General features: G+C 51.7%; 10 protein-coding genes across 10 annotated transcripts; 6 read left to right on the top strand and 4 right to left on the bottom strand.

Annotated features, from left to right (window-relative positions):
• Window positions 1–696: 696 nt before the first annotated feature.
• E0L32_005779 (uncharacterized protein) lies at window positions 697–2066 on the bottom strand (the record flags this gene model as incomplete). Its single annotated transcript, XM_031140338.1, has 3 exons — window positions 697–1493; window positions 1552–1753; window positions 1839–2066. The coding sequence occupies 3 exons, from the start codon at window positions 2064–2066 to the stop codon at window positions 697–699; spliced, it is 1227 nt and encodes a 408-aa protein (XP_030995546.1).
• Window positions 2067–2723: 657 nt separating this feature from the next.
• E0L32_005780 (uncharacterized protein) lies at window positions 2724–4327 on the bottom strand (the record flags this gene model as incomplete). Its single annotated transcript, XM_031140339.1, has 3 exons — window positions 2724–3826; window positions 3880–4184; window positions 4248–4327. 3 exons carry the CDS (start codon window positions 4325–4327, stop codon window positions 2724–2726), a joined length of 1488 nt encoding a protein of 495 aa, XP_030995547.1.
• A 581-nt stretch (window positions 4328–4908) lies between these two features.
• Window positions 4909–6087, top strand: E0L32_005781 (uncharacterized protein; the record flags this gene model as incomplete). The annotated part of the gene is made up of 3 exons (XM_031140340.1): window positions 4909–5267; window positions 5332–5869; window positions 5935–6087. 3 exons carry the CDS (start codon window positions 4909–4911, stop codon window positions 6085–6087), a joined length of 1050 nt encoding a protein of 349 aa, XP_030995548.1.
• A 965-nt stretch (window positions 6088–7052) lies between these two features.
• E0L32_005782 (uncharacterized protein) lies at window positions 7053–7796 on the top strand (the record flags this gene model as incomplete). The annotated part of the gene is made up of 1 exon (XM_031140341.1): window positions 7053–7796. One exon carries the CDS (start codon window positions 7053–7055, stop codon window positions 7794–7796), a length of 744 nt encoding a protein of 247 aa, XP_030995549.1.
• A 1395-nt stretch (window positions 7797–9191) lies between these two features.
• Window positions 9192–10493, top strand: E0L32_005783 (uncharacterized protein; the record flags this gene model as incomplete). Its single annotated transcript, XM_031140342.1, has 2 exons — window positions 9192–9567; window positions 9658–10493. The coding sequence occupies 2 exons, from the start codon at window positions 9192–9194 to the stop codon at window positions 10491–10493; spliced, it is 1212 nt and encodes a 403-aa protein (XP_030995550.1).
• Window positions 10494–12795: 2302 nt separating this feature from the next.
• E0L32_005784 (uncharacterized protein) lies at window positions 12796–14048 on the top strand (the record flags this gene model as incomplete). Its single annotated transcript, XM_031140343.1, has 3 exons — window positions 12796–12875; window positions 12940–13289; window positions 13342–14048. 3 exons carry the CDS (start codon window positions 12796–12798, stop codon window positions 14046–14048), a joined length of 1137 nt encoding a protein of 378 aa, XP_030995551.1.
• Window positions 14049–15624: 1576 nt separating this feature from the next.
• On the bottom strand, window positions 15625–17731 carry E0L32_005785 (uncharacterized protein; the record flags this gene model as incomplete). The annotated part of the gene is made up of 2 exons (XM_031140344.1): window positions 15625–16168; window positions 16257–17731. 2 exons carry the CDS (start codon window positions 17729–17731, stop codon window positions 15625–15627), a joined length of 2019 nt encoding a protein of 672 aa, XP_030995552.1.
• Window positions 17732–19556: 1825 nt separating this feature from the next.
• Window positions 19557–20560, top strand: E0L32_005786 (uncharacterized protein; the record flags this gene model as incomplete). Its single annotated transcript, XM_031140347.1, has 5 exons — window positions 19557–19820; window positions 19887–19968; window positions 20010–20118; window positions 20178–20407; window positions 20463–20560. The coding sequence occupies 5 exons, from the start codon at window positions 19557–19559 to the stop codon at window positions 20558–20560; spliced, it is 783 nt and encodes a 260-aa protein (XP_030995553.1).
• Window positions 20561–22130: 1570 nt separating this feature from the next.
• Window positions 22131–23903, top strand: E0L32_005787 (uncharacterized protein; the record flags this gene model as incomplete). The annotated part of the gene is made up of 1 exon (XM_031140348.1): window positions 22131–23903. One exon carries the CDS (start codon window positions 22131–22133, stop codon window positions 23901–23903), a length of 1773 nt encoding a protein of 590 aa, XP_030995554.1.
• A 331-nt stretch (window positions 23904–24234) lies between these two features.
• Window positions 24235–26339, bottom strand: E0L32_005788 (uncharacterized protein; the record flags this gene model as incomplete). Its single annotated transcript, XM_031140349.1, has 9 exons — window positions 24235–24416; window positions 24465–24674; window positions 24721–24861; window positions 24911–25037; window positions 25095–25478; window positions 25536–25638; window positions 25697–25728; window positions 25908–26021; window positions 26079–26339. The coding sequence occupies 9 exons, from the start codon at window positions 26337–26339 to the stop codon at window positions 24235–24237; spliced, it is 1554 nt and encodes a 517-aa protein (XP_030995555.1).
• Between the last annotated feature and the right edge of the window lie 325 nt (window positions 26340–26664).

The raw sequence follows: 26664 nt of genomic DNA on the forward strand, positions 1-26664 counted from the left end.
GAGCTGCAATGATATATATGTATACATAAGGAGATATGTTAGGCACAATTCAAACCTATTCAATCAGCTAAAGCCAAGTAAATCTTTCATATTGCATGTAATCTGCTTCAAGTATAGATTGCTATGATCATACCTCAGCATGACTTCCAATCCTTGCGATACTACCGTGAAGTTTCCATGCGTTGTTGTAACTTGTGCCGCGTTGCAGCTGAGTTGACTCCGAAACTGAGAGGGCAAAATGAGTTGCGGTGATGCAAAGGCTTGAATCTCAGATCCCACTTTGCTATCGCAAGGGTCATAATTTTTCATACGTAAGTTAATCGGGCGACCTTGGTAGAACATAACACTTTGAGGCAGGAGGACATCATGGAAATTGTCAGATAATACGATCATTTATTGAGTGCTATGTACCTAGACTTCTCAGAAGAATTTACCCTCAGTCTCTCCTACGTTGGTGAAACTCCACCATTCGTCGTGAGAACAAATTAGGCACTCAGGTCCAAACCAGCCACGATGTCTGCGTGGCCCACGTTGAAATACACGGTTTCCGCTGAAACAGAAACATGAAAATGCATGCCGTCTTGCTGAGCCTCAGGCCTGAGACCATGCGAAGAACAGCGACCTTGAAGGAGAATGACATAAACTCCTATCCACGCAGATCCCCTCCGTCCCATTCGAAGTGACAGGCGGTAACCCTCAGTTACCACCCTCAGGCGCAGCATGCCAAGACCACTTGAGGCACCGGTCCATCTCGTCCGGTATCGGGGTCGTGAAGCACGGCTGGCAGTAGAACTGGACCTCATGCATCAGCTCTCCCGGGCCGCTGCCGTCCTCGAACATGGCGAGCACGTTCCAGTCGCGGACCCCGCCCAGCAGCTTGAGCAGGTCGACCTTGGCCGGCGGGCAGCCCTGGTACAGTGGGATACCGGGCTTCTCGGTCTCGGGCTGGACAAACGAGACGCGGTCGCGGCCCTTCTGCTTCAGGCCCTTCTGCTTCTCATCGTACTTCCAGATGACCCAGAGCGGCTTGTCCGGGCGGGTGACGTCCATGACGACGTGGTAGTGCATCGAGAGGGGGTCGACACGGGGGCTGTCGGAGAGGTGGTGCTCCTCGTGCATCTCTCCGAGGTAGATGACGTAGCGCGGGAGGACACGTCTCGCGAAGGCTTCGCCCCTGGCCTTGATGCCGGCCGTGCGTCGGACGTGGAGCTCGAAGATGCCCAGGGTGCGGGTGACGTCTTCCTTGGGTTCCTCGCCCTCGCCCTCGCCAAAGAGCTGCGAGCGGCTGATGGTGGCGATCTGCCGGGACAGGCCCTGGCCGACGTGGAGGAAGAAAGTGCCGGCCGTGTCCTCAGTAGGGCCACCCACCTTGTACATGGGGAAGACCGAGGTATGGGGCTGCTTTCCCGTGTTGTCGAGGTGCTTTTGGAGGTCGACCAAAGTCTGGCGGTCCCTCGGGTCAACCTTCTGCAAGAGACGGACGAATTGGGGCACTTTTGTTCCCCGCTGTTAGTAATTATATAGTACTTGTATAGAATAAGGTGACCTCACCTTGGGTAGGGCTAGTTGTAAGTTGAAGAGTGTCATCGTCACCCATCTTCACGATCTCCTCACTGAGAACGATAGGTTGCTGGACGGCAAGGGCAGGATCGCTGTCCGGGGGCGGGAGAACGCCGAGCTCGCGAAGCTCCTTCTCATTGTTGGCATCGTGAAGGTAGGCCTTGATCATCTTTAGCATCTGAGCTTGCATGTTCTAAGCCACCCAAAGTTCTGGCTGTTAGTCATGTTCTTAAGGACCCAATGATAAGAAAAGTACGAGGCTCTTTGAAATGTATTACCTTCTCCAGGTGGTCGATTCGAATGTCCTGCGACATGGTGTGAAAGTTCAACCTGTTGAATTTCTCAAGAAGGCGATCTATCTCGTTGTTTTGGAGTTTGATGATCTCGAGACACTTCTTGACGGAGCGATCTTGATGGAGGTTAGGTTCAGGTCCAAGCCGGGCAGGCTGAGGTTGATCATCATGGTTTAGGTAGAACTTACCAACGACATGGTTGGGTTGCGACATCGTTTCTCTGAACTGGAGACCTCGAGGCCTCTTTGTGCTGGATACTTGGTGTTGTGTTGATGGCTACCGCGAGGCTGGGCTGGATGATAGATCTTCTTGAGATTCTACCGGTACGGCAGAGGAAGTGTTGTGGGGATGAAGTGAGACCTCGAAAGTCGAGGGCAAGTTGGAGAAGAATCCGAGGAAGAAAGGAGAGGGGTAAGGGTGAGTTGGAAGAAAAGTCAGTTTGAAAGTGAGCTGGACTCCAAGGGATGTTTGAAGTCTGACTTTGTTCCCGCCTATCCCACCCTTGAGATTGTCCACAGGACGAACAAGAAGAAACCCCGTCAGCATTCTCCATCACTAGGTCTAGTCCCTCACACTCGGAGCCCACGCGGAATGGTCACGTTCACATAATCCTTTTTTAGGGCTGGGCAGTTTTGTGCTGGAAAGCACCATGGTCAACAAAACAGGCAGAGTTGTCCGCTTTCTTGATGTGACTAAGTCATAGACTTGAGGGAAGAAGCAAAGGAGGACAAGGAGCTGTCACAATGGATGTATGTCATGACGCAGACTTCTAGTATTCGATTTAATGGCTTCCCACATCTCATCTAGATGTGTTGGTGCCCTTTTGATATTACAGACCCAACAAGCCATACACATCGAGCTTTATGATCTTTAGTACACACCAGGAATAATGTGCCACCGTACAATCTTCTTGTACTTTTCCCAGTCCTCTCCGTACTTGCGCGCGCACTTCTCCGAGTCTCGGCCATCACGGTGGACCAGCAGCACGGCAAAGTAGATGATGTAAAAGTAGGTGAAGATGATACCCCACCCCCTCGCGGCGCCCTGCACGACCTCCCTGCCGTCGGCCATCTTGAAAGCGCCGTCGACGCCCGACCCGGCTGTCAGAATCACATAGCCCGCCATTCCGGTGGGCAGGCTGTACGGCCAGGACTGGATCCAGTCGCCGAAGTAGTTGATGTGGCGTGCGACGCCCCACCAGCCCGAAACGAGCAGCCTCGACCCGGTCTTGGTGGTGATGTACTTGAGGTGGGCAACGGACGGGTCGTCCGGGTTGGTCCGGAATGTGTTCTTCTGGCTGTTGGCCAGGCGGAAGATGGAGAAGCCGGTCACAAGCAGGACGCCCATGGCGATGAGGCCCGGGATGCCGAGGGAGACGGGGTAGACGGAGAGGTACCGGCACTGGGTGGAGTAGATGAAGGGTACCCACACGAGGTCGCCAAAGGCGAGCATGGTGCCAAAGCCGTCCGTGGTGATGTCCATGGTGGTCAGGATAGCGGACTCCATGACCTGGCTGTCGATGATATACACCGCTTGGATCACGGCGATGAATACGATGCTGTCAGTCACAAAGCCGTAGGTGCGGTACTGCTTGGCAATGAAGGCAAAGTTGCACAACATCCAGCCCAGCATACCAGGGCGCAGTTCCATGAAGATCTTGATATCGATCTCGCCGAGAAGCGGGATCGTCACGCGAGGGTTCAGCTCTCGGCCGATGAACCAGTCGTATAGCATGTTACCGGACAGGCCGCCAGGGGCCAGCGCACGGTGCTCCGGGTTGCCGGGCTTGACGCTGAAGCTGCGGATGTACACAAACGTGGCGAGGAAGTACGCAATCAGGATGTTCGCTGTCAGAAGCTGCAGGTAGTTGTCGGTCATGAAGGCCCAGACGGGGAACTCAGCGCCCTGGGCGACGGTGCCAGCGAGGCATACGACGAGGGTAAAGATGGTCGAGGTAAGGGCTAGCGATACTCCTGTCAGTACGGACTAGCACTGCCGGCCGGGTGTCATTGGAGGCGATACTCACTGTTGAGCTTGTACTTCAACCGGCCGCCGTTAGCGAGCACAGTTCCCTCCACCTCTTGGCCTGGGAGAACCCTCTGGAGCACGGCACTAAACAGGTAATACGCGAGGGTCCATCCCATGACGCGCCAGCTGATGAGGCCACAGACTACATTGTCGGGCCATCCCACTTCGCGCTTCAATGTTTCGAGGTCGAGGGATTTGAGGTTGAGCAACGAGGGCGCAGGACAGCCGGAGATGTCATTGCAGGCAAAGGTGAAGAGGTAGCAGAGCACCGGGAGGCCGAAGGAGATGAGAAAGCCACCCACCCTGGATCGCGGTCAGTGTATGTCGTCGACATGATGTCTGGTCAATTGGCTGGCCATCACTCACGTCCCGGCAAACTCGTAGCCGTGAAATTTGGTAGCGACGGCATGGGCCGCATGTGCTGACTTGGGTTGCGGTGCCGCCATGCTTATGCCTGCCTAGTGCTTACTCCGTATGCGGTCTCGAGAGGGCAAGGCGTCAGCACGGAGACATTTCGTGAGGGCCAATTGGTACAGTACAAGGTACCGCCATCTAGCGCGGACCTTTCGCCGTGAACTGCCCTGGAACACCACTAGAACGCTATGAATAGAAGGGACGCGCGATTACATAAGTGGCTTTTGAGCTTCCGGAGCACCATCTTCAGGGGCAGGCCAATCATGCTGTACACACGTGTAAGGGATGGATGGTTGCTGCCGGGTCCACCTTTCTGGAAGGCTGAAGGTTCAAATGATTACGACAAGTGGCTTTGTCGACGACAACTTGCACCTAATACTTCCGACGATAATCAGCACCTTGATCCTACGAGGAACGGCCTGCAAGCTTTTCAGTACCGGCATACAGCTACTGTACCTCTAGACCATTTGGACGCATCCAGACCCGGCTTTCGAATAGGAGATCGACCTGAGCTGTCCTTGCTTCGCTTCGCTTTCCCGGCCGCGCCGAACCCGCCGCCTGCCGGCGCATTGACTCCCGGTCCTCATCTCGTCACAAACCTGCCGCTTTCACGATGAGACCCCCGGCGTCGCATTTCCTCCTCCTCCTGTCTGCCTTGGCGGAGGGCGCGCTGGCCGCACCAGATGCCGACAAGACCACTCCCGTCGCGCCATGCACGGCCTCGTCGACGAGCGGCGCGTTCTTCGACCTGAGCCCGGACATGGCCGTCGCGCCGGCGGAGGGAGCTAAGCCCAAGAAGGGTGTGCCGTCGACGGACTACCACGCGCGAGGCCACGACTACGGATACAACTTCACATTGAACATATGCGCCGCAGTGGTGGACCCCGTGAAAGATGTGATTGGGATCGAAAAGGCAGACTGGAGGAATGTCAGCGCGTACTACGAATCCAAGGGGAAGGTCTTCTCATTAGGGTAGGGACTCTCTGTTTCGCAGATATGCCTCCGTGGCCGGGTGCTAATGGCGGTCGCAACACAGACAGCAAACATCGGTCCTCAAGCCTCGCGGCCGAGAGCTTGTCCTCCAGTACACCGGCGGCTCGCCGTGCGGACCCGTAGAAGACGATAGCTTCGCCCTCGCCAAGCGCCGCTCTACGATCCACGACGGCGCATCATACAAATCATACCAAGACGACGACGACGACCTCAAATCTCCCAAGAGCAAAGGAGTTACCGCGAGCAAGTCCAAGTCGAAGCGCCAGCGCAAGTCGGCCACCTTCTCCCTGATCTGCGACCGCGAGTCGCTCAACAACTTTGCCACCGTCTCCTTTGTCGGCGCCGACCCCAACGAGTGCGCCTACTTCTTCAAGGTCCGCTCCATCCACGCCTGCGCCGGGGCCGAGCCCCACAAGCCCGGTAGTGTCGGTCCGGGAGGGGTGTTTGCCATCATTCTCTTCATTGCCGTGCTGGTCTACATCATCGGCGGCATATTCTACCAGAGGACGGTGGCGCATGCCCGTGGCTGGAGGCAGCTGCCCAACTACAGCCTTTGGGCCGGCATCTGGAGCTTCATTCATGTAAGCAGATTGGCTAAAGAGAGAACCACCCGTGATGGGTAAAAAAGCTGACTGTACCAACCCAGGACACCTTTATCATCCTTACTTCGTCTTGTGCCCGTATGCTGCCCAGCCGTAGGGGGTACCACAGCGTCTCGCGCTCGCCCAACGGGAGGAGTCGGAACCGCGATGACGAAAACAGGCTGATCGACTCTCTCGATGAGGAGTGGGATGATTAGACGGAGAGTGACGGGGTTTTCTTGTACCTTTTCTTTGTATTAACTTAGTGTTGTCATGGTTTGACAAACCTGCAAGGATAGACTTAAAACAATGCAGAGCGCCGTTCATCTTTTGCAAGCTAGTCCATGAATTGCCCTGGGTTTGCAGTATCGTGGATCCCGTGAAGCTGTCAGATCCTTTTGTCATGAAGTAATAACCTTAAGTACTCGACCATTTGATTTGCCTCTCAACCCGGGATGATGACACGTTTGCGCAGATGGCCAGCTTCCATTCTGGGGCCAAGGACAAGGGCATGGCTTATGTCATGTAGGAGGCGAGGCGGTTCCGCCTTTCAAAAAGGGACGAGGAGATGACCAGGGAGGAGTAAGAATATGACATGCTCTCAGATGGAGAAATTGGGATGTTTAGAGGAGCTGATGGCGACTAGACCGGAGACGCCGACGGTCGCCCAAGTGGGAGGAGGTGTATAAGTGTCAGCGTATAAAAGCCTGGGGTTGGATACACGGAAACGTTTGTTGTTGTTGTAAGGTATTTGTCCTGGGAACTTTTTTCATGGAAGCCAGAGCTGAGGCAATGGGCTGGGAGCGCCCTGGACATGCTTGACAGACTGTCAAAGCGGGAAAGGAGCTGGAGAATTAGATTCGTAATCTGGAGTCAATATGCAACCGCGTCAGAGGTCCCTGCAAATCCCTAGGCATATGTGAGTCTACTAGAGCTTTCGCAAGCACCTGTCACCGCACACTTTTCATCCCTTTCATAAAGTCACGATCCAGGCCTTGACGTGACACTGACAAACCAGGACACAACTCGCAGCCTCAGCGAAAAAAAGGGGCTTTAGCCTTTCACTGCGTTGCTACTGCCGTATGACTTGTACAATAATATATAAGTAAGGCCTTGTCAAGGTTCCCTCTCGACCAGATGTCACCCAAATTGTAATGTCTCTTGCCCAAGCACAACCCGCACGATGGCTGAATCCAATAATCATTTCGACCTCCTCCCTGTCGAGGTCATAGAGATTATCTTCGGCTTTCTGCCCGACATTGCATCCCTCAGAGCAGCCGCCATAACTTCGAAACGACTGCTGGCTGTGACAAGGGGTGCGAAGACGATGCTCATTACCCAGGTCGTCGTCAACCATATCTCACCCGAGCTCATGCCAGAGGCATGGCTGGCACTGGAGTCTGAGCGCCTCCGTCCCAACTCGATCGAACAGGTTGACCAATTCGCCGAGACACATTTTCGAAATCGGGAAGCCAACTCGCGACTGATCACTCTGGCTGAGGGAATGGCTATGGAGAGGCGCCACGCAGCTGTCGAGTACTTCACAGCCAAGTGCTCCAATGATGCCCAGCAATATTTGCCATTCTTGGGCAAACTGTCTGAGGAACATTATGGACGCTCATTTCCTGAATACAAAACCAATCTTGTAGCGGACATGACCAAGACTGAGCACGACCGATTCGCAAGGGCTTTCTATCTAATCGAGGTTTGCTACAAATTGCTCGGATTTATCTACACTCCCCTTCTTTATGGCCAGGATTACGGCGCGAATGGCTCCTCCTTCTTACCCATGGCGAAAAAGAGCTTTACTGGTTGGTTCTCTCACTCGGAGCTTGAACAAATGGCTGTGGCTCATGGATATCTGTATGGCCTCATCGAGACTATCTGTGAGTATCAAGTCTCACTTGTTTACCATCAGTGCCATTGACTGACACTGCCCTGGTGGGCTTTTCAAAGTCCAAGGCGTTCCATTAGATGTGGACATGTGGCGTACTCACGGGGTTATTTACACGCCTGCTATCCCACTCACCACTGCTAGAGGGGTGCTTGTCCTTATATCCGAAACTTTGGGTCGAGGGCTAGTGAATTTGAACGACATGGCCATCAAGAGCATCGATGCTAATTTGACGCCTCCCTCCCAGCTGGGGTTTCCGTACGATCTCGTAACTCTACCTTTTAGGCTGTTCGCCTTCATAGTCGGCGAAGAATCATGGTCCTTGCACGACCTTCCACACCCATTCTACCAGGATGACGACGAGGGACCATCGACGATATGGAAACGAGTTTTCCCCGCGACAGTCGATGGTGGATCGGTTGACTCCGGGTTCAGAAATATTTCCAACCAATTGTATTTCCGTCGAATGGCTTGGGTGATGTGGGACGGATGGCGGCTGGGAATACCCGCTTGGGAGGATTCAGTCAGTGACTACGATATTCGTGCGCTGGTCATGAACCATCTACCTGGCCAGTGGTATCAACCGTTTGGCCGGGATGCGTGCGATAATAACGGGATGCCCCGTGTTCATCGGTGTCATGATTGCAGGGGAACTTGAGGCACCCATGTGGAACGCTGAAAGGGAGAGGCCAGCGGGATTGAAGTAGATCAGGGCGGTCTCTTGTACGAACCATGCGTGGTCTCCAGGAACAGACAGAGTTCAAACATGAGGAGGAATCATGTAGCGACTGATAGGGAGCCCCATTCCGAGATAATCGTTGCGTAGGTAGGTGAATGAACTTTTTTTTTTTTTTTTTTTTTGGAAAATTGCCCCAGATGCCAGCACTGAGCTGATTCGGGATCTGCCTCGAGGAAACTTCCCCATCGAGGTTGAGTGACATGTGCTGTGAGGCGCAGGGCTCTCGGCGGCGGACCCCGGTCCGCACGCTACTGCAAGTGCGGGATTGGCCCCCGTTGCCATCTTCAGCTCCGTCCGGAACTGGTAAGGCCTGTCTCGCACAGCATGGCACTTGACCTCAAAATGCACTGGCGGGTTGACCAAGCAGTCTCTGTTCCCAGGATCTTGACACGCCATCTCGGCCGATGAGCAGGCCAAGTGGGCAGCGTCTCGTTGGCGGCACGGAGTGAGGCGTTTTTCGATTTGCATCCCCCTTTTGCGCCGTTGGTATTGGGTAAGGGAAGTCTGCCCGCCTTCAAGATGTGAGGAGCTGAGCTGAGCTTCGACCCCGGCAGAGATTCTATTGCTGTGAGAAGAGTGGGTGGCTTGGTGCTTATATTTCATCCTGATCGTGAAAAGTTCCGTAGGGGCATCCTCTATTGTTCTAACTATCAACAAGTTGTACCGCAATGACAGTACGATTATCAACAATGGCCTCAATGAGGGCAACACTCCCCTCTCTCTCATCTCTTTTGTTCCTCCTCATCGCCCTCCCAGCCTCCTACGCCGTACACCTCCCCGGCATCCCGGCACGCGATGGCAACAACCTCAAGTTCCGCGCCGCTCCGCATCCCGTCATCACGCCAGCCCCATCTGCAGATGCCCTCGAGCAGCGCCTGGGCCTGGGCGCCCGCGCCGCGACGGTCGCCTCGTGCGCCGAGAAGTGCATCGCCTCGGTGGTGACCAAGTCGACATCGTGCCAGCTCGACGACTCGGCATGCATGTGCGCGATCAACAACGCGTACATCATCCAGTTCGGCGCGGCCGTCTGTGTGCAGAGCGCCTGTGGTTACTTGGTTGCAGAGAGTAGGTCGACACCTCATCTTTCCAGGTCTCGCGTGGGCAGCGCGGCGGTCAAGGCAGGGCGACTGATCAGAAGGCCGAAATTGTGAATAGGTATCTGGTCCTCGGCCGCACAGGTCTGCACCAGCATCCGCGACGGGGTGTACACGCCCGATACGACGGGCAAGAAGACTACCGCAACCGATAACACCAGCAAGAACACCCAGCCTGCGCAGACGACGGCCGCCGGTTCCCCCACTGGTGGTGCCTCGTCCTCATCAGGCAACGGCGACTCCTCCAATTCGGGGGGTTCATCCAACTCCGGGAGCTCCTCCGACTCGCTCTCCAAGGGCGCCATAGCAGGCATCGCCGTCGGCGCCGCGGCCGGCGCCATTGTCATTTGCGCCATCATCTTCTTCATATATCGCTGCACGAAGCGCAAGCAGAACCAGGCGTATCAGCCGCCGCAGCAGGTCACTGGCAACGTCGGCGGCCAGCAGCCTCCCATGTCGCAGCCCCCTGTGGCGGCTTTGGCAGCCGTGCCCGGCAACAAGCCCGAGCTCGACGGCAAGTCGGGCGTGTACACCATGAGCGGCGCATCCCCAGCCCCCACGCCCTCGCCCGCGCCTCTGTCCGCGGACACCAACGGCGTCTCGCGGAACCCCAGCACGGTCTCGGCGCCGAGCCCTGCGCCACCGGCACCGGGACAAGTGCCATCCTACTATCCGAAAACTGTCCCGGAGCTTGGGACGTGGGATCAGCAGCAGCAGTACCAACAGCAGCAGTCATATCAGCAGCAAGGCTACGTACAATCTGGAGCGGGAGGCGTCTATCATGAGGTGCAGGGTGCTCGGCCAGAAATGGCTGGCGACACGCAGATACGACAGGAGTTACATGGACAGCCGCACGGGGCGGGCGTGTATGAGATGCCTGGGTCGCATGTGAGGTAGGCAGTATGACAGCAGGAAGTTGCTGTCTCATTTCAGGTCTGCATACGTAGCGATAAGCGATAGGATACATTTCGAGCCCAAATTCAGTCTTTGTATGTGAATATATACGATGCTTGACTTGGTGCTACACTGTAAATCTATAAATTAGACACTGTTGAAGAGACACAATGAAAACCATACCCGTGTTTCAGAGACAGTGTAACTGTTGGAACTCCGGCTTTAGGTGTGATCGCACCCCGACTGTCGTCCGCTGCGGATCATCGACAGCCCGAGGCCGGAGGCCCCTGGCGCCAGCGCCAGGGGACAATCCTAAATAGGGGGAATCGTACACCACAGAGATAGAAAAGACAACAACAAGAATAAGATCACAGAACTAGTCCTACGACACCCGGATACGTACGTACCCACCAAAATACGGCCGAACCGACAGTAGCACTTCCTGTTGATATGGGCACAATCATTATCGTGGATTGATCAGCCACTTTTGAGCCACCTGGAAATAGTCGTTCGCGACATGTTGAAAGCCCACTTCATGATTTCCTCATGAGCATCAAGTATGCTCGAAGGTCGGTGCTGGATGTCTGGGAACCGGAGAGACTTCAAGAGTTTAGCTGTTCAGCGGATATTTTGCTCTTCCCAGTGAGTTTAACGAAGATCGTTCTCAATAGGTCTATCTCACAAGTTGTTTGTTCAATATCGGCTCTCAGTAAATCACGAAGGTCGTAGAGGTTCCCAAAAATTTCCATACCAAGTCGTAGTACCTGGTCCTCAATATTCTGCAGAGATGCCACCATGGCCCAATCTTCTTCTTCTTTTTTTTCCCCCGCTTTAAAGAGAGCAGAGAGTCAGCATCTAAGCCTCTCATCTAGGTCCGAGACATGTAATGTCAACTCGCATATCTCGAGCTTCATTGCCAACGTCAAAGCAATCCTAATATTATCCAAGCTCTGAACCTAAGTCTCTCCTGAGGCTAGAGATCGGAAATAAGAGCTATCAGTTTCGTTCTGACCTCTTCAAAAGTATCTGAATACTCTCGGATTGCCATTTCAGCACTGGAGAGTGAGATCAACTTGTCTGCTTTGATTTCTCGATTGGTAATCTTAACATCTTCAAGCGTAAGCCACACATCTTGTACCACTTTTACGAAACTTATTTCTGATTCGCGAATGTCATTGCTCTAAGCTAGAATGTTGTATCCCTAATCGAGAAGCTGGAAGATATCACAGACAAGACCAAGAAATACGAAATGCATGCTTACCGAGAACTCAATCAAGATCTGTCACACTGAAATCAGGATCTCCAAGTTGAGATCCAAGAGCGAAAAGTGCGCCGCCGGAAGGTTAACGGTGCTTGACGTGAGTTCACCAGGCGTATACGGCCATGTGTGCGAGCTTGGGTCTTAGAACGTTTCCTAAGTACTACGGTACTTGGTAATCTCTTAGCGATCTTTAGAAGATAAGCATTTTCTTGTATTTCACCTCCTCGACAATTATACAAATGACCCCTTTATAGGATTTATTCCTTATGGCTCAGTTTTTTCAGGTAGACTACATTGGGTGGGAGGACGATTTTCGCTATGGTGAAGAAAAGTCCCGTGTGACAATCCATATCGAAAAGATCGGGAGATCGTGGTTTTACCTGCGCTTCTGTACGTACTGTAAGTTGCCTCTCGAGCTTACGTGAACAAGAACCACTAATAAACCACAAAACTTAGGGACTTGATGATCGGAAATCGATACAGACCCCAAGGGCCATGGATCGACATGCATTTCAGGCGCAAAGAGTGGATGGAAGCCGACTCGTATAAATATATATTTACAAGACCTGTGGTTCAATGAGGATGGAGATCTGATTAGAAACTCTGGGTTTTCTGAGGCAGGAAATTGAAGCACCTCGGCCAGTCTCAAATTCTCGAAGTCCCAATGCTTCCGTTGAACATAAAATCATCAGGGAGGTGAGTTATGTGAATCTGGTTCGCAACGACGCACATCGCACTGAAGCAATCGTCCTCATCTTGTCGTCCCTGTCTGCGAACGATGTCAGTGTGAAGTTGGCTTCTTCGCCGTCATTTGGTCTCCTGTGTCCGCATTATAGAAGAGGGATTCTTATATAATTTGTAGGCTAGCTATCCTTGTAATTTTCCATATTAGAAAATAAATAACCCAGTTAGCTGCAGGGAAGCTTTCGTGAACCCCCTCCCACCCTTTGATCTTTGTAAAAGCAAACAAATGAGAGATATAGGCGCAAAAATTTGACTTCTCGATTTCAGAAATCCCATTTTAGCTATTCCCCTGCAGCCACAATGTCTCCACGTATATATACCCCGTCGTATTTGCCATTCGCCGAGGACCCAGAGCGATACAAGGAGAATGGTCTTCATCCGTGTGTCATCGGCGACACGCTTAAACACGGAAGACATCGAGTTATCCATAAACTTGGGCTCTAGAGCCTTCGCAACTACCTGGCTTGACAGGGACACTTTGGCGCATAGATATGTGTCTCTAAAGATCTTGTCTGCCGACACATCGCTCGACTGCAAGGGACTGTGTATCCTTCGCGATATCACCAATTCCAAAGTAGCCCATGAAGGAAGACTATTTGTCATTCGGCTTCTCGATGACTTCGTCATTCAGGGTCCTAACAGCAAGCATCTGTGCCTTGTGATGGTATTAGCAGGAGATCGATTGGCAAGAAAGTCCGGATTGCCTTTCGACTCGTTAGAATGGTCTCGTATTATTGGTCTTCAGCTTGTGAAAGCCTTGCAATATCTTCACAATTTATCCATCACGCATGGAGGTAAAGAGTTTCAGGTTTTCTCCCGCAGGAATACGTTCTAATGCGGATACAGATTGTTACACATCTAATATTCTCCTTCAGCTCCTGGCTTTCGATAAATGGTCAGAGGAGGATGTCTTGGCGTGTTTAGGACAACCTGTCAAACATCAAGTACGTCGCTCGGATGGGAAGCTGATAGGCGACAGCGCCCCTCAGTATACTGTTAGCCCTGGAGATGTCTCTGCACTCGGAGAACGTCCGTCAACAGGCCGTATCCTCCTTATCGACTTCGGGGAGGCATTCTACCATCACGATCCCTCTATGCATGTTTACACACCGGCTCCTTTGGCGGCTCCAGAAATCCTCTTTCACGGTGAGATCACATCTGCCGTCGATAAATGGGCATTTGGTTGTCTAGTATACGAGCTTTGCGCTGGTCACACCCTTATCAAGCTTCTTTTTGGGTGGAATAATGATGCGCAAAAGGACCTAGTGGCTATGCTAGGCAAGCCTCCTGAGCTCATGTGGCATGAATGGAAGGCAAGGCAAGAATATTTCCACCCTGATGGGACACCTAAGAATGCACAAGAGAGGCGTTTGAAGGTGAGGTCGCTTTCATTAGAGCAACAGGTGCGGAACTTGACGAAGCCGTTGAGCGATCCAGGTTATGAGACAGGTGTGGCAGAACCACTTCCAACGAATTTCCAAAAACTAGATGATCTTCTTGCAAGTTTAATCGTCTACGATACTAGTGGCCACCTTTCATTTGAAGAAATCTAGTCATACCAGTTCTTTATAAAGGTCTATGATCCCTAGTGGTCTATAGCTCAAAGATTTCCAGGCGTGGGACTTCTCTGGCTCTCCTGGTCATGTCATACGCTTAGCAAAGAAGAGTTCCTACCGACACGTGTTTGTGACAACATAGGATTTTCTTCTCGTATGTTTAATCAGCATAAACCTGAGTTCGGATACGCTGTTGTGGTGAAATGAGATACACATCAGTCCTCTTTCTTTAGAAAGCCTGAGCTCCAACAGGATATGTCTGCGCAATGTTGAGGGGAGGGGGAGGGGGGGTCGTTTGACCCCGAAAAATCATCTCGGGAGCCTCGTGTCGTACAAACATGTCATCTGCAAGTTGGTGTGCATCCCTGGTCTGGAAACCCCACTCAAGCACATTTATCTGTATGCATGCCTTATCTATTGCATGGCACAACGTCCTGGCCGATTGGTTGTTGTCAATTTGAACTCTGACCCCGGCAGTTTTCAGGACCGCCCAAAATGATTCGGCTAGGAATTATCGCACGTCGGGTGTGGTTATAAACGGGTCAGATCGGGAGCCACTCGTGACCTCATGCCATGAATGGTGTATGCCATATTACCCCAGCTCGAGGTCCATGTAATCTGCCACAACTAGACCAGAGAAGGGTTGCTACGATGATGGTCACCAGTAGGGTAATGGTGACAACATATTGGAGTTCGGTGGTCGCTGAAATCCACCCTGTCCAGCCTTTCTTTGGGCAAGCATTCAATCCGTACCCATAGGAATGACTGTAGTACATATCTCTAACCCTCAGGTAGTCTTTTTATAGAGACAATCACGGTAACAAGGAAGGGGGTTCTGAAGTGTTCCGGGCTCTTTGAGTCTATGAAGAAGAGGAAAAGAGTGCTGACATCATTCCCGTAGTGTGAAAGGCTAGTATTCTCCAGTTCAAAATCTTGCGCAGGTTTCTGACTACCTATGTTCTTGACTTGAGCAACCTAGTTAACGCCCCCATGGATGAACATGCCCATCAAAATCTTCTAATATGAGAGCTTCATCCTTTTTTAACGTGTTGCATAGTGAGCGATAAATTGACACGGCCTCTGTGAGACAGCTCTGGGAATGTTCTTGGTCCCCTTGCCTCTTCAGTATCACACTCTTCAAGAAGATTACTCTTCCCTTTTCTGGCAGATAACAGTCATGTCTGGTGAAAATGATTGTCGCTTGTTCAAGGAGTCCCCTTTCCGGCAGATTCACGATAAGTACCTGACCACAACACAAACCCGAGAGATGAAAGAAAGTAGGTACTCACATAGCCTCAACAAACTTCCTGGTTCTAAAGTAGTGTTGTGCGACTTTGAAGCAGGAGTTTCCGGTACGGTGGTGATGGTGACCTACAGTCTCCTTGAAATGGAGCAAGGCTCGCTCATGAAACTCCAAGCTCATCTCAAGTAATCCTTGACTGCGTCGCACATTGCCCAATAAATGGAGGACCCTCCCAGTGCTAGGAAAAGGTACTTGTAAGTCCATATGTTACAGCTGAGATGTTGAGAAGTCAAGGATGGGGAGGAGCTGTGAATGGTGCAGGGTGTGATCTCACATCATGGACTGCCGGTCGTTTTGTCCCAGCATCTCTTCTCTCTCCATCAGTGCCGTTTCGAGCCACTCCAATGACTCGTCAAGGTTCCCCTGGAGCCAGCTTGCTAAGCCGAGGTTGATTAATGCAAGGCTTCTGGCGGTTTTGACCTTGGTAGGCTCCTTCAGTCTCTCAGCTTCTTCCAGAGCCTTCTTCAACCATTGAATCGCGGTTTCATAGTCTGACTTCATAATATAGCTCATGCCCACGTTAAAATAGGAACTCGTTAGTCTCGAATCTTCGATAATAGCCTTCCCGATGTGCTCTTCAACCATCATCCTGTTGTAGATTAAGAAGTGATGCAAGGCATCATCCGCTTTGTTAAGCTCTGTGGCCGACCCTGCATTGTTGTTGTGTGTCTCAGCGAGCAGCCCTAGACTGGAATGCTGTCTCTCTCCGTCCTTTTTGTCGGCGGACTCCTTGCTGATGATGTGTTCAACATTCTTCTGCGAAACCGAGTAGCACTCGACAGCCTCAAGCGTGTGTCCTCTCTCCTGGAAATACCTATCAAATAAAGATTAATACCCAGTCTGCATCACTCCGAACTTCATAGTGGTGGCGATACACTGTCATGGAGGATTGGTAAACTTACCATCCCAGCTCATTCAGGAGCGAGGCGAAGACCAAGTCGTCGATGAGCAAAGCTTTCAATGTTTTCCCAGCTCGTGCATAGTATTCTTTGAGGCGTAGAATGTGCGGAGACAGTGCTTCGCACTGCTTCCAACGAGCGATCTGATGGCGCACGCCTGGCTCAGCTGTTGGCCACTTGGCCGAAATTATGCCCACCGCAGCCGAGAAGACCAATTTTGACCTTTCTGATGACATCTTTGCTCTTGCGCAATCTTGTATCAGTCGATGAACGGTGAACCTCGACTCTGATCGATTGTGCATGATCAGTGATGACTTGAGGAGCTCGCTCCTTGCGTCCTGGTATGCCGTGACTGTTTGTGGGTAGTCATCTAGTTGTATTTGCCCAGCCGCCCCTTCCAGGTATCCTTCAGGAATGTCGTCAGGGTCAAGGTATGCCATAACGTCTAAAAGGCCGGCGCTGTGCTCGAGTCCCTCCAGAGACCAAACTGAAGCAAGGTTGTACCCGTAATTGGCACGTTTGTGGCTGGGCTCCAGGGAAAGTTCAAAGAGCAGGTTATGGGCCTCTTCCTCCTCGTACCTCTTCAAAAAGTCAGCGAAGGAGAGGTTTTGTCGAACCATCACGCCCGCCATCTGAGTCAAAGCAAGAGGCATGCCTCCAAGCACCTCGGCTACTGAGAAGCTGAGCTTTTCCTCTTGAGGGTCGCCCTCACGCCAGGTCAATTTCAGCAATAATGCTGAGGCATCCTCCTCCTTCATTGGGGACAAGTCCACGCCGTTCTCGACATGGTAGAATGGCGTCTTTGCCAGACTATCCCTACTCGTCAGGAGAACTGAACCATTACTGCCAGCGGGTGGCAAGTAGTCGGAAATCAGATCAGGGTCGTTGACGTTGTCAAAAACCAGCAGCCAGGGTACTTCGTCATCGTAAGTGTTGTCAACTCTGTTGTGCGACCGCACAGGCTCTGCCAGCCAGCCTTTGACTAGCTCTCGAGTGACAACCGGATCCTTGGCGTCCGCGGTCCCTTCAAGAACTAGACCAAGAGTCTCGGCGGCCCTGCTGAACTCGTCTGCCAGTGTTGTGGCTTCCTCTGCGTGAACCCATATGATTGCTTCATAGAGGTCGGCGCGAGAGTGCACGAACTCGTTGGCGAGCTGTGTCTTCCCCACACCACCGGGGCCGCAAATCGCCAGCGACTTGACGTTCTTTCTTGCTTCTCCGTTCGGATCTATTGGTGCGAGGATCTCCTCAATCATCTGGAGCGAGTCCTGCCGGCCGTGAAAATCCCGATTCCTAGCATTTGGAATAACATGGCACGGAAGGATAGGGTCCCTCTTGGTTGTAGAGAAGTCGGACAGACGATTTGTGGCGTCTCTCCGCGGGGTTGACACGGCGACAGTAGCCAGGTTGCTGGTGCCAGCCTCTTCTCTACCGACACTTTCATTCAACGAAGAGTGTTCTGCGTCGTGGTTCGCCATAGCGGACTCCTCTAGACTCGCATAGTATGTATCTTCGACGGTGAAACACCTTGTGTTAGTCGAGCTTGGATTCTAGGGAGCTTTGCAGTCATACCTTGTCGCCCGTCGGCACTGATGAATGATAGTGTTTTCCTCACAGCTGCACTAATATGCTCTTCCAGCACTTTGCTGGGCGTCACGTCGCAGATGTTGAAATGGCTTGCTTCTACCGCGAGCAAACTTTCTAGGCGGACATTCAGAATACAGGATTGTTTCGGCACAATCTAAAACATATCTCAGTTAGCGCTTACCTCATTCTATCTTACCCACGAAGGTACATATGCGAGATATCTGTGTGCACACTAACCAGTGTCTTGGACTTTGACGACGACGATCTTATGAAGATACTTTTGATTGTAGTCTCTTCTGTTTCGTAGATCGTTAGGATGTGAAGGTTGATTGCCACCCTCTCAAATACTCGGCACATTTCCGCCAGGCGTTTAGAGTCACTCGATGAGGTAAGGAACCCTCTCTTATGGTATCCTTGGGTGCCTAAGAGTAGCAGTGGCTGGTTCCAGTCGTTTGGATGGCTTGATTTGAGGTGGGGGGTTGCGACTGCAATGAAGCTCGCCACGGATCGCGCGATTTCTCTGAAGTCGTTAACTCTCTCGAGGGCCTTCGTTAGACACTACGAAAAATGAGTGATCTCTATCGCGAAAACCCATAGGCCAGAAGGAGCGAACGTTACCTGCTTAACCATGACTCCACCCAAACTGTGAGCTAGAAAGACGGTTGGACATTGTTGAAGCTACCAACGTATCAGTGTCAGCGTTGGAGAGGTTCCAGGGCAGTAAACAAATGCCCCAAGGCAAATGTGAGATATATTACCTTGGGGTCAGCCCTGAGCAATATCGAGAGCTCCTCTAAAAGGCCGAGGCCGCTGTCGAAGATTCTGCCCCAGACGCGCGAGTTCAAGTCGCTTGGGCCAAGTCCATGAACAAACTCGTAGACTGAAGGAGAAGGCAAGACATCACTGGGGAGGAAGGACGACCACGGTCGTCCTCTGCCTTGAAACCACGTTGCTGGTCCGGGAGTGCCGATTCCGGGGACCAAAATCACTCTGCGTGGAAGCAACACCATTAGCATCTGTAGTCCATCATTGTCGACTTCATTTTGATATTGAAGCTTTCTCTACTAAAAGGGGGGACCTAGTAAATATCAAGCGGAAAAGGGAAGAATATGGAACGAAGTCGGGTCGGGGCTGGGCGCTGCTCACAGAGTCTCTGGAGAAGAAGAATGGCATACAGCCCGCAGCCGGCTCGGCTGGGGAAAGCTCAAGGTACCCATATCTGGCCAGAGAGTTACGTCTTAGAAAATCCAATATGTCGATCCAAATTTGTTGCTCATGGAAAGATGCAAAGAAAATGAGCATTTTCACACCTGATCGAAAAGTTGAGGGCCATCCATCGCAGGCGGCGGTCCAGAGAGCTGCTGCCCAACATCTCATCCGATCTTCACCTACCCCGCTTTCATAGAGTACCAACGTACTACTCGAGGTATCTGGGTACAAACCGGAACTGCATCGGGTACATGTAGCATCTCGTTTAAGCACCAACCGCCCGCCACGCGTAGCCGACCAAGATTCCTTATTTCTTCCAGTTCCCGATTGCCCTGTCCAAATAATCGGCCGCTTCCACCCCTTTTCACTCCGATACCTCACCAAGCCCTCCCAGTCTTTACCTGACCACTTCGTTGCGTTCTCGTTATGGATGGCCCGACAACACTCGTCACATCGATCTGCTGCCTAGACAGGCTCGATCTATACAAGAAAGAAAAGCCGTACGAAATGCGGTTCATTCCGCCTGGTGATTTCCCACGAAAAAACCTGCAAATCACCAAACATGATGGAGTTCACGTCGACGATGTCAGAGGTCATGAAGACGCACTTTCGTTTGAGAAAAACGGCTTCTTCCTAATGAAGCTTGACGAACTGATGCAGATTGAGGATTTCGACCGAATGGACCTCATTACATCCGTGTACTTGCCACAGGTTGCCGAGTGCCTCAAGAAGCGCCTTGGCGCCAGTCGAGTTCAAGTCCACGACTACTTGGTACGCCGAAAGAGAGAATGCTATATCGTATGAAGTGTCCAGATCGATTGACAAGGCACGTCGCAGGTGCGCAAGAGTCATTCAACTTTCCCCATCTCGACGGGCAAGCCTTACAAGTGGGAACAGCCTGCCACCCTCCTTCACATAGGTGAGTACGGCCACGAAGTAGTCCATATTATCCTTTTACAGTCCCTGAAAGCACTCTACTAGACTCTACCCCTGAGGGCACTCGACAAATTGTGCAGGACTTAAATAAAGACGGCAGCTCTCTGGTGAAGATGAGATACCAATACGTCACGTAAGCCCTCCTATCTTGACCTTGGTCTCTATGGCTCCGCAATAAACTAATCTAAACAGTGTTTGGAAACCCATACGGGGCCCAGTCACAAGATGGCCACTAATGATGGGAGACACGTCGACAGTCGACGCCGATCACGACCTAGAGGCTCGAGACATGGTCTATTATGGCAATGTTGTGGATACTCACCTTGTATACAAGTCAGAGGCTCACAGGTTCATGTACTTGAGCGACCAGCAATCCAGTGAGGCGTGGGTCATGTTGCAATCAGATTCCAGTGGTCTCACCGGTATGCCAGCTTGTCGCAGTTGACAGCCTGCGTCACGCGGCTAACTTCTCGATAGGTACTCCGCATACCGCCTTTCCCAACCCAACAGCTTCCGATGCTGACCCCGGACGTGAAAGCATCGAAGTTCGAACATTGGTGTACTACAATGAGTGAGAATGAATGGGTAGAATTCTTGGATACCTCTGGTTATTACACCTAAGAGCTGCTTGCTTTTATCTAGGAAACGCAATGTGCACAAGGCCGACTCGAGGATGAATGGGCACAAATACATAAGTAGCTTTGGTTGTCATTACAACGTCTCCGATAAATGATGCAATGAACTATTGTTATTCAACATCGTGCAAAGAGGTTAAGTACTCCCAAAACGAGCCACGTTCCATAACATCCTGCAAATTTTGAAGAAGTCAACCTCATGGAGGGGATGAGCCCGTGCCTCCGTAATCATATCAGTTCTTCTTGTTACCGGATTTGGTGTCATAGATTACTTCGTGTCCGCCGTCACCAGTGCTCTGTCCCCCATTGTACATCATGGAACCCTCTGGGTAGAAGTTGGCCCTCTCGCCGAGGGGCTTAGTCGGGGTTTTAGCTTCAGCGTGGTAGGCCATGAATCTGATGACTTCCCCGTCCATCTTCCAGGGCTGAACTTGGACCTTTTTGTCCATACTTGGCAGCAGATCTTTGGACTCGTTGGCGCTATTTTGCGGTAGCATCTAGCTGTCAAAGAGTGATTTAGACGCCGCGGTGGTGTTAGATTGTTCACCTACATGTAGGGATAGATTATCAGAAAGAACTTGTCGGATTGTTCTCTGGGTCTGGGCGGTTTCTGAAGCTAATCCTTGTGATGGTGATAAGAAGGAAAGGGAGAAGATGAAGAGACAAGTCGACTGGATATATGGAAAGAAAAAAGCTGCGAAGACGACAGTTCCAGGGCCCTAGGCCTCGGCAAATGATTTCTGTTGTTCCGTAACCGCTGGGCATACGGCTGGGGTACTCCCAGATTGAGCTGCATTGAGTAGCCTCTGAAAGGCGCTCGCCATTTCCTTTCACTCGATACATTCTCGGAATGTGGGCTACATGGGTCTGGCGCATGCACGCATGCTCAATTCATGACCTTTGATTCGTTGTTTAGATCGCAGCTGCGTCGTACAGTTGGCACGCCATGCATGGATGAGAACATGATGGAACCCCGCGACTGACACCAGCAGCCTGAGGGCTGTGGTCAGTTGATCGGGACTGAGGACACCTTTAGATTGCAGTGTGTTCCAATAAAGCCTATGTACGATTCCAAAGCGGGGTTTAGGCACACAGAAATGCGCTTTGAACGCTCCACATGATGCGACGACGGAGGTACAGATTATTGCCATCGAATCATTAACCGAAAGCCTCACCTCACCGAAAGCAATACTACCTTGCCAATTCAGCAAGTACTACTGGGACTGGTGCGAAATCATTCACTTTCCACGGAGCAGATAACATATTTGCATATTATGATCATTCTATTACTAATCAACAATGTCACGGTGTGAGGCTCCGGTAGACCTCAAAAGGAAGAGATTTCCAGGTGGCGCCACTATGCCACATGCGAGAGCCTGGTCAAAAGGTTATGCTATCCATAGGGTGGTCAACAAACCCCCAGCTAGCCCACTCTATCTAGATTGAAGCGTAGTTTCTCTAGATATGCTTCTTGCAAGATCTTTGAGCAATTCCAACCGCGGATGTCATGATGGACTCTCAGGAGCTCACTAGTCGCGTCAACCCGGATTATTATGCTAAGCTAATTATCGATTACGCCAGGCAATCCTTGGGAGACTCTGCCTTCTCTGGCGATATCTATGAGGGACTAGCCGCCTTCCTCTCTCGTGAATTCGATGACCGAGTCCCTGTGGATGTCATCGTACATACATTAGCCTCTGGACCGGACACAAGTCAACGAAGCGAGAAGATAGCCGCAGGAGTCGCCAGGCCGTCATGGTACAAAACAGCCAATCAGCTGGAGCACCTTCGCCATGTCTTCATTTCCGAAGATGGTAACAAAAAGCACCAAGTACCCGTTCAAACACATAGCACGGCCATCATATTCATGCAGGGCCATCAGCCTCCAGAATGCCTTACACGCCTCGGCGCCTTTTTTAACATCGACCCGCGGTTCTTCAATCGACATCTTGAGTATTTCTGGCACTCTCGGCCCTTGAAGCTATTCCCATCTCCTTCGCTACCCTCTGCCTCCTTTGGTATCATCCGACTTAGGTTGGTCACTCTTGGGGAACACAAAGAAACTGGAAAGGGCCACACTCGCTCGACCGTCAAGACGATGCGAAGCATGAGTGAGTTGGCGATGGAAGAGTACCTGCACGATCTTACCCGGGAGTACATGTTGCAAGCAGGAAATTCCATCGTGCGCGCGTTCAATGTTCATAGCACGAAATACTTCTCTATCGAGCAGGAAGTAACGGTTACGGTGAAGTCGGTCCCCACCGGTGGATGGGTTCTTCTCGTCTGGACAGATGTTGGCCAAGACTTATCGAAGGGCCCAAGAGGTCCATGGCACCGGGGAACCACCCATACCGTTCAAGTGAACTCTCCATTTCTCCCCAACATTCATCATTTCACACCTTGGTCGGCGGGAGCAACAAAGACTCCAATTTCCAGAATTGTTTCCGGTTCGCATCAGCCACCAAGTCCGTTTGCGCAGTCCGCATTGTGTCTCGCTACGAAATATGGGACGACCCTGGATGCGACACTTGCGGTGGTAGACTCCTTCTATTCGACTACCGAGCTGTTCCAGGCTTCCATTAACTCCATTTGTCAACTTCTCAATCTGATAGAGACCATAGTCGACGAAAGCACCGGGTACAAGCTCTACAAGTCGCCGAACCAGAGCATCGCCAACCTGGCCTATCACATGGACATTCTCAACCGCTTCGAGAACAGACTTCGCGAAAACGTAGTCGAGATCGAGAGCATTGAGAGCAACCCATGGCCTAGTGGTATCGAAGGAACAAGACAAAGCAGCCAACATGGGTTGAAACTGAAGACCAAGGAAGTTCTCCTCACAGACATTAGGAACCTTATATTCCGTGTCGAGAACCTTTTGCAACGCTGCCAGAGCGGTGTATCAACGTGTATGGGCAGTGCTGCAATAGCCGAATCTGAGAGGGCGATTCAACAAGCCCAACAGATGAGATTGCTTACCCGGCTCGCCTTCTTCTACATACCACTATCATTCACGACATCCTTCTTTGGGATGAACGTTTTGCTATTCGGTTCGGGTAATCTTCAATTGTCGACATGGTTTGTTGTTTCTATTCCGCTGCTTGTTGTATCGTACCTTGCTCTCATTATGGCCGAGCGCGGTTGGCTCTCTACGGGGGTAATCCAGAGGTATTACCAGACTTTGTCGACTCGGAGGGATGGGCAGCAGGATGGGCAAAAAGAAAAGGCGGGCTTTGGTGATGGATATCCACCCCAACCAGACCGACCAGCCGCCCAGCACTAAGGGCACGGATCTTATGTCAGACTGGGAATCCTACGGGCACAGTTTCTTCCTACTGTAGACAAGGTGAAATGATAGAAGTACGCATCTTTGGTATTCCCAAAGCTCCGTGTGCCAGCAACTTCAAAGCTATCGACGAAGACTCTCCCCTCCAGTAGCATGGAGGTCCTGTCGAGTAGCATACCCTGAGGCCCACACCTGTCCGGAACAGTTGCGACGACCGTGTCGCATTTCACCTCGCTGCTTTCTCCAAATGCGTCGATACTTTGATTATGTTTGATGAGTCGTTGGAAGCGTGCAGCATGTTTTGCTGGTAAGAAACCAAGAACCAGTCTTACTCCTCCTTGATAAGAAGAGGAGGTGGCCCCACGGCAGAGAAAGTGGAATCCCAAGCACTCATGACCTCGAACAGTTTCGCCTCTTGGTTTGCGCCAGCCATTGCCAACATTCCAAACCCTCTCCCGTTGTAGTCAATAAACCCCAGAGGCAGTGAAGCAACAGGATATCCTGAGTGTACTTTGGTTAGTTGAAGCTTGCACAAATGCACATTTGTCTCTTTCTTACCGGCGGCAGCAGCAATCTTGGTCATCTGACTATCGGCTGGTCCGATGATGACATCTATGCCGTAGTCTTGGAGCATCCTGTCGATTCCATCGGTTCTGGAGAGTGTCCTGGCATTCTGGAGGTGGGCGGCATATTCCTCTGCAGAGAGCACTAGGGACGCAGCATCGTCAACTCGCTTCTGGTTATGATCTAAACGGGGTACAACCCAAACTAGTTAGACGTCTTCAATGAAAGATAGAAGAGGGGTAAAACTGACTTGGCGGTAGGTCCACTCGCGGCATGTCGTCTTCCCCAGCTGCGTTGTCCGGTGAAAAGTTCTGGAGGGCCTTGAAGTCTTTGATGGGAGCGAAAGACAGTCCGGCCAGATACTGCTCGAAATCATGGGAGAAGTCCGATACTGATCCGATTTAGCAGGAAGAAATGAGATATGGGCAGCATGGACTCACGCAAGACTGTCAGCAAGCTGTCTCGGCCGTGCAGCTTGAAGTCGTCAGGGGAAACGAGGGGCAAGTTCTCCACGACAAGTTTGGCAGAACTTTTGATCTGATCATGGGCCTTCTGGAAGCTATCATACTGAAATCTGGTGAGCTGCCACTGCAGTCAGATTGCATCAATCGTCTCTAGGCGTACCATCTGCTTGGTGGCTTCGTCGACAGGCATAAGAAAGTTGCTGGTATGCCACCACTGTCGGTAGTCGAGAAATCCCACAGAAATATCTGACCAGGAAGACGTCAGGCTTTTGGTGAGGCTGGTAGATGGCGGAGTATCCAGGATAATGTCGAGCAGGAGTGCTAGGTCAAACGGGCTCTTGGCTATGGGACCTGCCGAGTCACACGTGTGTGATACCGGGACGATACCTCGCTGAGAGATCAAGCCCACTGTCGGCTTGATGGAGTACAGACAGCATCGGCTCGCTGGCCACACGAGGGAGCCGTTGGTTTCGGTTCCAAGCGACAGAGGTGCGTAGCCGGCAGCTACGGCTGCAGCGGATCCGGAAGACGAGCCTGAAGGCATCTAGAAACAGAATAGCGGTCAGAAAGGCGGTTCCTTGGCACTGAACTGGCACCTTACACTATGGCCATCTTTCGAGTCACCTGGCTGGGCTCCTCCATGGACAAATGGTGACTGAGTCTGTCCTCTGACAGCCGACCAACCGCTGGGTAGGTCCTGGCCTCTGTTCAAGCATTAGCGACATGCATCGATGGGTGTATGTGATTCAAGGGCAATGCTACTTGAAGTTGGACAATTCCTGTTGGGCAAAGGTCTGTATGTCAGTCCAGGGTCTTAAGGTGCAGATAACTTAGCAACAAGGTGGTATGATGTACGCTGAGATTTGCCTTGCCAAGAACAATCAGACCAGCATCGAGCAACTGCGTGGCATCAGTGAAACTATTCTTAACCTGAACTCGGGTTCCGGTGTGATGTGCTGCAATTCAACAGTACCTTGGTGATGACGGGGGCGTTGTCTCGTGGCTTGGAGTTCCAGAGGGCAAGACTGCCAGCTGTGGTCCTCATCCCAAGGCTTGGGGATGTGTCAATATTATCCTTCAAAAGCTCCTGTTAGAAAGGAAAGTTGAGAACCTCCAGCAAGGCCACAGCCCAATGAGAACATACCTTGACAATGATAGGAAGACCGTGAAGAGGACCTCGCAACTTTCCCTGTGCGCGTTCTTCATCGAGGCTTTGGGCGATTGCGCTCAAGTCTTCCCTCGTCGGGGTAGAGATGATGGCATGGAGGTAGCCGTCTTGCTTCTCTATCTGATCCATATATGCCTGCACAAGTTGCACGCTGTTAAGAGTCCCATTGCCGAGGAGAGCGCTGATAGCTTTTGCATCGGCAGTGAGAACATCAAGCACGAGCTTCCGCTGAGACATTTTGGTCGGTCGCGCAGGTGATCCGAGTCAGAGAATGAATGAGGAATAACCTGGAAGGGTGGCGACAGGATGAGGCAAGGAGGGGAGGGGAGATAAAGGCGAGACAGAGAGGCAGGCAGGCACCCAGTTTTAATATTCATACAATGGTCACCCACCACATCAAACAATGGAGGTACCTACCTAGGTAAGGTAAGGTATCTAAGGAGGTGCCCAAGTAAAGGTACTCCTGGTACCGCCCGGTGCTGCTGCCCGCTGTGTCAGGCTGCATTGCTCACTGCCCGCCCGCACTGCGCGACACACTGCAGGTGACCAATCATTGGACAGG

This window comes from Thyridium curvatum (genome assembly GCF_004353045.1).
Source record: "Thyridium curvatum strain D216 chromosome Unknown NODE_31_length_406039_cov_82.875441, whole genome shotgun sequence".
NCBI classification, from domain to species: domain Eukaryota; kingdom Fungi; phylum Ascomycota; class Sordariomycetes; order Thyridiales; family Thyridiaceae; genus Thyridium; species Thyridium curvatum.